The following is an 8,867-nucleotide window of genomic DNA, read 5'->3' on the forward strand; positions in this document are numbered from 1 at the left end:
GCTCCTTGTTGTCATTCAATAAACACCCTAACGTTTCCTTACCTCTGTCTCCTGTCCGCTTCATAACAGAAGCCCGGACCCATAACGACGACAACATGAGCACCCCCGATCACCTTCAAGAGCTGGTGGACCAGTTGAAGCGGATTCTACAGCCACCAGCTCCACTTTCCAACGCACCACCAGCACCGAGCACTTCCGCCTCCACAGTTTCTTCTTCGGCCCTTCCTTCCAGTCCCATGGCCCGACCAGCGCCCTACTCAGGCGGAGCGGGGGAGTGCAATGGTTTTCTGTTACAATGTTCCCTCATATTCGAAATGCAACCTTCTCTATATCCCACAGATAAGTCGAAGATCGCCTACATCGTATCTCTACTCTCTGGACCTGCACTTAAATGGGCTGAGACGATCTGGAACCAAGCCGGGCCGGTCATGAATTCCATCACTACCTTCACGGAGTATTTCAAAGAGGTGTTTGGACGTTCTGATGGGGAAGTAGCCGCTGGAGAGCAGCTGTATCATCTAAAGCAAGGTACTCTATCTACACAGGAATATGCTCTCCGGTTTCGCACTCTAGCAGCTGCAAGTGGATGGAATGAGAGATCGTTGTTGACCACGTACCGGCTCGGCTTGGAACCCACTCTCCGAATCCAACTGGCCACATTAGATGATACAATGGGTCTGGAGAGATTCATCCAACATTCTCTCCGATGTTCCGATCGTCTCCGTTCCTATCAACAGGACACCATCACCCCCTCGTCTGCACTCCTCCAATCGCCTGAGTCAACAGCCTCTCCAGAACCAGAACCCATGATAATAGAGTCTGGAAGACTGACATCAGCGGAACGACAGAGGAGGCTGACCCGGGGTCTGTGTCTATACTGCGGTGTCAGTGGACACACCCGTATGGAGTGTCCCCTTCGTCCCATTCGGACTTCAGTGAGTGTATTCAGTACGAATATTGAACAATGTAAACCACTTACTACCACCGTACAAATAACTACTGCCTCTATTTCTCTCCTTGTCACAGCCCTCATCGACTCCGGGTCAGCAGGGAACTTCATCTCCCAATCCCTCTGTCGTCAACTCCACCTCCGTACTGAGGCGTCCTCGCATATATACCAGATACAACCGATAACCCAGTGCACTCGATCTTCGACCCGTATCCATCGACAATGCGAAGACATCCTTCTTCAAGTGGGGTTGTTACATCAAGAGAGGATTCAATTTCTGGTTCTGGAGGGTGCAAATATGGACATCATTCTAGGGCGCCCGTGGCTGGTGAAGCACGATCCCATCATCTCTTGGGGCACAGGAGAGATAAAGAAATGGGGATCTGGATGTACACCTGCCTGTTTTCCAAATCTCCCTCTTCAAGGTCGGAACCCCATTTCTTTGTTTGCAACATCGGTCGAGAGCCCTCCTGAGAAGCAGTCTATCCACATTCCTAAGGAGTACAGCTCCTTTCATGATGTCTTCTGCCCCAAGAGAGCTTCCCAGCTACCGCCGCATCGGCCATGGGACTGCGCGATCGACCTAGTTCCAGATGCCCAGTTGCCAAGAGGTAGGATCTACCCGCTCTCGCTTCCAGAGAATCAGGCAATGGAAGATTACATAAGGGAGGCTCTGAGTCAGGGGTACATACGTCACTCAAAATCACCAGCCGCCTCAAGCTTCTTCTTTGTGGCCAAGAAGGACGGAGGGCTGCGTCCATGCATCGACTACAGGGTCCTAAATAACGGTACAGTAAAATACCGATATCCCCTTCCTCTGGTACCAGCCGCTTTGGAACAGCTCCGAGAAGCTAAAGTCTTCACTAAATTGGACCTCCGCAGCGCGTATAATCTGATAAGAATACGTGAGGGGGACCAATGGAAGACAGCATTCGTGACCCCTACTGGCCACTATGAATATGAGGTCATGCCTTACGGTCTGGTCAACGCCCCCTCCGTATTCCAAAACTTCATTCATGAAGTCCTCCGGGAGTTTCTTCACCACTGTGTAATAGTGTACATAGATGACATCCTCATTTACTCCCGGAGTGAGGCCGAACATCGCCAACACGTTGCGGAGGTCCTACACACATTGAGAGAACATCACCTCTACCTCAAAGCGGAGAAATGCTCATTCCACCAGAAGTCGATTCATTTCTTGGGATACATCATTGACCAAACCGGTATACGTATGGATGGGAAGAAAATTGAGGCTGTTCTATCCTGGTCAGAACCCACTTCCATTAAGGAGCTCCAGAGGTTTCTTGGGTTTGCTAACTTTTATAGACGGTTTATCAAGGACTACAGCAGGATTACATCACCTCTCACTAATCTCCTCAAGGGTAAACCCAAAGGACTGGAGTGGACCAAAGAAGCAGCCGCAGCCTTCCGCCTTCTTAAGAAGGAGTTCACAAGGGCCCCACTCCTGACTCATCCTGACCCAAATCTTCCTTTCGTGGTGGAAGTGGACGCATCCACCACCGGCGTCGGGGCAGTATTATCTCAACATCATGATACACCGCCCCGACTGCATCCCTGTGCCTATTTCTCTCGGAAGTTGAGCCCGGCGGAGCAGAATTACAGCATAGGAGACAGGGAGCTTCTAGCAATCAAGCTAGCCTTGGAGGAGTGGCGTCACTGGTTGGAGGGAGCCAAACATCCGTTCCAGGTGATCACAGATCACAAAAACCTCCAATACATCAAAGAGGCCAAGAGACTATGTCCACGTCAAGCCAGATGGTCACTTTTCTTCTCACGTTTTGATTTCTCCATTTCCTATCGTCCAGGACCCAAGAATCTAAGAGCAGACGCTCTCTCTCGTTTACACGAGCATCACGATCATGAAGAACTCCCAACGAAGATTCTTCCCGAACACATCTCCATTTGTCCGATCACCTGGAACGCTCCTCCAGTCGTTGCCACTCCGGAAGCCCCTGCTCCGCCGGGATGCCCTCCTCATCGGCAGTTCATACCACCTGAACACCGGGTAGATCTGATCCACTCCTTACATACCTCGCTAGGCACTGGACATCCAGGGATCAACAATACTCTCTCGCTAGTATCCCAACGATTCTGGTGGCCAAACATGGCAAGGGATGTGAGGCAATATGTTCAGGGCTGTAAGGACTGTGCCCAATCCAAGAGCCCACGTCATCTACCCGCTGGAAAGCTCCATCCCTTGCCGATTCCGAACCGTCCCTGGTCACACCTAGGAGTGGACTTTATCACTGACCTCCCTTCGTCAGAAGGTAATACCTGTATTCTAGTCATAGTAGATAGATTCTCAAAGTTTGTCAAACTAATCCCTCTGAAAGGTCTTCCCACAGCCTTTGAAACTGCCGACAATATCTTTAATCAAGTCTTCAGGTCATTTGGTATTCCAGAAGATATTGTGTCGGACAGAGGTCCACAGTTCATCTCACGTCTATGGAAAGCCTTCTTCAAGCTCCTAGGTGTGGCCGTCAGCCTCTCTTCTGGATATCATCCCCAAACCAACGGGCAGACAGAGAGGAAGATTCAGGAGGTGGGACGGTTCCTGAGGACCTTCTGCAGTGGTCACCAGAACTCCTGGAGCCAGTATTTGGGCTGGGCAGAATATGCCCAAAATTCACTGCGGCAACCCTCCACCGGACTCACGCCATTCCAGTGCGTCCTGGGCTTCCAACCACCGCTCTTTCCCTGGGATGGCGAACCATCTGATGTCCCCGCAGTGGATCACTGGTTCCGGGAGAGCGAGAGAGTCTGGGACGAGGCTCATCAACATCTGCAGAGGGCAGTCCGTCGAAGCAAGGTAACCGCCGATAGGAGAAGGTCTGAAGAACCCAGATACACACCCGGACAAAAGGTGTGGCTATCCACCCGGGACATACGCATGCGACTGCCCTCTCGCAAGTTAAGTCCCCGATTTGTTGGTCCCTTCACCATCGTGGAACAGGTTAACCCCGTCACCTACAAACTACAATTACCCTCTCACTACCGTATTCACCCTACATTCCACGTATCACTCCTGAAACCCTATCACGATCCTGTTCTTCCCTCCACAGAGCCTGACCACGAAGAGGAACCCCCTCCTCCACTGCTCCTAGAAGAAGGAGCCGTCTACGCAGTGAAGGAGATCTTGCGTTCCCGACGTCGTGGTGGCCAGTTGGAGTACCTGGTGGACTGGGAAGGGTACGGCCCCGAAGAAAGGACATGGGTTCCCAGAGCTGATATTCTCGATCCTAGTCTCATGGTGGAGTTTCATGAGAGCCACCCTGAGTTCCCAGCGCCTAGAGGCAGAGGGAGACCACCACGGCGTCGGAGGTGTCGGCCCTCAGGAGCGGGCCCTGGGGAGGGGGGTACTGTCATGGATTGGTCAGGCTCTCACGACCCCCACTCACGAAGATCACCATCACCTGACTTCTAATGAGCACACAGCTGCATCACATTCACGAGCACCAGATAAAAGCACAGCACTCCAGTCGCTCATTGTCCGGGCTCGTCTCGACGAAAGCGGACAACTGAGCGACCACTCAGCGTAGTCATCCTCAGCTAAACAAACGATTTACTTACCTGTTCTCTTTGTATTCCTCCTAGTCTTCCTGGTCCTCCCGAATCGTCCTGTCTTCCAGTCCTTCCAAGTCGGTGTCATCCTCTGTCAGCTGTATCTGGTGTGTGCTGTCCATCCTCGTGTATTCCTGTTACCCAGCCACGGAGGAAAAGACCCCAACATCATTCCTGATCCTCCTGGCTATCCTTCATGTGCTCCTTGTTGTCATTCAATAAACACCCTAACGTTTCCTTACCTCTGTCTCCTGTCCGCTTCATAACACTATGTAAAGCTGCTCGGTCTGATTTAGGATATAATCTGCCAAATATGTGGCCTTGCAGAGAAATACGGCACAAAATGAATCATTTATTCACCCTCATGTGCTTTTAAAACCGGTAAGACTTTCTATCCTGTCTCGAACACAAAAATCATTTTTAATAAAGCACAGATAAGTTGTCAAATGATTTGGCTTTCACGATTCAACTATAAAACTCTTTTAATTATAGTTTGAGTCAAGTAAATTTCACTTTTTATTAAGCAAAAAACTGTAATTAATAAATAATTCTCCTCTAGATATAGGTTTTTCGCTGTTTTTTCTTACTTACACTTACCTTGAAGTGTTTACCCGAACTGACCTTCAATCACTTTGATGTCTGTTGCACCAAGTACTCTATTACTTTATCCTTGAACCTGCGGCAAACATCCAAAAGGACCAAAATGTTCATAGAGTCTGACACATCACCTGGAGTCTAGCAGATGTGACCGTGTGTGTGTGTGTGCGTGTGTAATATATTAAGGTGTGATACAGATTTCATAGGGGGTTTTTTTTGTCTAATGTAATAAAAATATCCAAAAGATACTCTGAAGTGCCACCATTTATCAATTTAAAGTAGTATATACAGTATTTGTAAATACAGTTTTCTAAGATTTTTTTAATTCCTCTCTTTAGCAGCACTTAGACCAAACTGCAGAGTTTTATTCATATATGTTCATCTATAACAAATGTTTTTGTTCATATATAATTCGCCTTATTATATACTATATTGGGTCCCACTTTATATTAAGTGGCCTTAACTAATATGTACTTAGACTGAAATTAGTAATTCATTACAGTGCGCTTATTGTATAAATAAATGTTTTTTACATTGTACTTATTCTTGTTTAAATACCTGCATGTAATTACATCTGTAATTAATTTCTGTACATTTATAATTGCACTGTTCACCATTCCTTACACCTTAACACTTCCCATTCCACCAAAGCTTTTCTAACCCTACCCATATTCCAACTCAAAGGTGATCTGCAAAACATTATCAACACATTAAGTACATTTTATGTATATTTTGATTTAAGTACATAGAAGTTCAGGCCACTTAATATAAAGTGGGAGTCAATATTGTATTTTTTTTAATGTTTGCAGTATTTCTTGACTTTTGTACTGGAAATATATACAAATTAAAACATAATTTATTAAATAATGTCTTATTGACACCTTATTTTGAGCCACCAACTACTTTTCTTAGAAGAATAACTCTAGAGCACTGTCTTTTTATTAGTACTAATTAATGCCTTAATTGACTTAATCTGATCCCATACCTAAACTTAACAGCACCTTCCTATTAACAAGCAGCAAATTAGATGTTTCATTGTCTTGCTGAAATGTCCACCCTGGTTTCATCTTTATCATCCTGGTAATGAAGATGTTGGACTGAAACAGCTGATATTAATTTACACTGAGGAAGGGCAGAGGGTTGCTGAAGGACTGAGAGATTTCAGCTGCTCTCTGGGATTTCACTGCATTTCTACACCTCCCCTTCTTCATGTGTTCAATAATTTTTCCCTTTCCCATAACTTAATTTGTAAACTAATCAATATGTTGTTTTCTTTGCATATATGGATTTCTTTGGTTGTTATTAACATCTGGTAAAAATTTCAAGCACCTTTAGAAAAATGGTGACGTGTTAAATACTTATTTCCCCACTATATATATGTATGTATGTATGTAAATATCTATTTATCTATCTATATGTATATATATATATATATATATATATATATATATATATATATATATATATATATATATATATATATATATACATACATGCATACATACATACATACATACATACATACATACATACATACATACATACATACATACATACAATGTAAGATTGATTTTGTGGTTCAGGGTCACAATTCAGAAATCCTATAATGAGAAAAAAAGGTCAGCATTTTTTAATGTAATAAAGCACCTGTTGAAGCATGGTGATATAATCATTAGCAAATATTTGAACCCTATTCACCTGCGGTATATTAATCCAGCCTTGACCTGTAGTATCGATCCTTCAGTACACTCTTCTCTCTGGATCAGTGGCCACAACACACTCTTGGTGATTTGCAGCCTGTTAAAGCGGAAGTGTGTAATTTATGTGGCAAATGTAATTGCGGAAGTATTGATTGTTCAGTTGAAGCCCTGACCTTTGTTTTTCAGAGGGGCGAAGTGGACTGCTGGCCGGTCTCATGTGCGCCGGTGTCCGACTGTGAGTTTACAGTGGTGCCGGATGGCGAATGCTGCCCGCGCTGCGTCACTGACCCCTGCCTGGCTGACACAGTGCGCAATGACATCACCAAGACCTGTGTGGACGAATACGGCATCAGTCGCTTTAGCGGATCCGCCTGGACCAAACACGGCACCGAGTGCTCCCTCTGCCAGTGCAAGGTACAGTTCATCCACATCAATTTTGTTATTGGATATGTAAAGAATAAGTAATGACTGGCAGATGAATTATTCAAAAATAATGCATAAATATAAGTACATAAACATAAATTAAGAAGAAATTATTAAGCATGACATTCAAAAATACTCTATATATCTATATATATATATATATATATATATATATATATATATATATATATATATATATATATATATATATATATATATATATATATATATATATAATTAGATAGATAGATAGATAGATAGATAGATAGATAGATAGATAGATAGATAGATAGATAGATAGATAGATAGATAGATAGATAGATAGATAGATAGATAGATAGATAGATAGATAGATAGATAGATAGATAGATAGATAGATAGATAGATTAAAATGAAGTATTTTTACTTGTGTAATAAATGGTATAATAAGTGATGGTGTAAGTCATGTAGAGTTAGTCTGGGTGAGAAACGCAGCAGGAAAAAAGAACTGATCTGGGTTCAGGTACAGAAGAGGGATTACTCATCTCTTATGAAAGTGACCCAGCCAAGGTCATCAGCGGCGCTTCAGCTCACAGATCAATTATGACAGACTGACGCTTTTTTTTATACACATCCACTGCAGAAACACTTCTATATGACTGTCGCATTGGCTGCTTTTCTTCTCTGGCTAATGTCTTTCTCCTTTTCTTCTCCCCCGTCTCTGTGTGTTTTTCTGCAGAACGGCCACATCTGTTGCTCTGTGGACCCTCTGTGCCTCTAGTGCTGTTCAGAAGGCAAAATATATGACTTTTCCTTTCTTCTCTCTCTCTCTTTATCTCTCTCTCTCTTGTCTGTTTTCTTCCCCCTTCTTCGTCTCGGCTCTCTGTACAGTTTCATCCCCTTCAGAAGATCATTTTATACTGTATTATAGCATAAACACAGATATACTGATAGCTCAGTCACTGAAAAAAATAATAAATAAAGCATCGTTTCAGCTTTAAGCAGTGTTTACAATTTTGCTTGCTGCGTTTAAGGCAAGACACTGCAGGTAAATAAGAGGAAACAGTTCATCTTTATTTTAGGAATGCTTTTTTAAAAGGTCCATTTGCACTTGCAAATAAGGAATTATTTCTTGAAATGTTTGCATACATTTCATTATTTAAAATTTTAAACATTGAAGTCAGTTTATTTATTTATTTATTCATTTATTTATTTATTATAATTTGTTTGTTTGTTTGTTTGTTTATTTATGTATTTATTTATTTACTTACTTACTTACTTACTTACTTACTTACTTACTTACTTACTTACTTACGTATTAGGGTTTTTACAGAGGGCATTTTGATGGTTTCTGTTTATTATTTCTTTATAATTCAGACATTATTAGAGAACAATTTTCTTTATACTGCAGTGTCTTGCCTTAATAACGTGTTTATTTGTCATTTATCGATTATCAATCATTGGAAACCATGCCACAATATTTCGATATAAAGATCAATCATTGCAAATTCCATTCGATACTTCAGGTTTCGGTATCAAAAACGATGTTAAACCTAAAGGCTAAGTTGACGTTGACCGCAGTGTTTTGTGCTTGATGGGTTCAGCGAGCTGCACACATGGTAAAACCCTTTGTAAAT

The 8,867-nt window shown here is 43.1% G+C and overlaps 1 protein-coding gene across 1 annotated transcript in view; it reads left to right on the forward strand.

Annotated features, from left to right (window-relative positions):
• Positions 1 to 8,409, forward strand: part of nell2b (neural EGFL like 2b) — an 82,623-nt gene extending 74,214 nt beyond the window's left edge. The window contains exons 19-20 of the mRNA XM_056455786.1: positions 7,015 to 7,242; positions 7,970 to 8,409. Of these exons, the coding sequence (XP_056311761.1) occupies positions 7,015 to 7,242; positions 7,970 to 8,011 (270 nt within the window). The 3' untranslated portion in view covers positions 8,012 to 8,409. The remainder of the gene's footprint in view (positions 1 to 7,014; positions 7,243 to 7,969) is intronic.
• The last annotated feature ends 458 nt before the right edge of the window (positions 8,410 to 8,867 follow it).

Source organism: Danio aesculapii, chromosome 4, assembly GCF_903798145.1.
Source record: "Danio aesculapii chromosome 4, fDanAes4.1, whole genome shotgun sequence".
Taxonomy (NCBI): domain Eukaryota; kingdom Metazoa; phylum Chordata; class Actinopteri; order Cypriniformes; family Danionidae; genus Danio; species Danio aesculapii.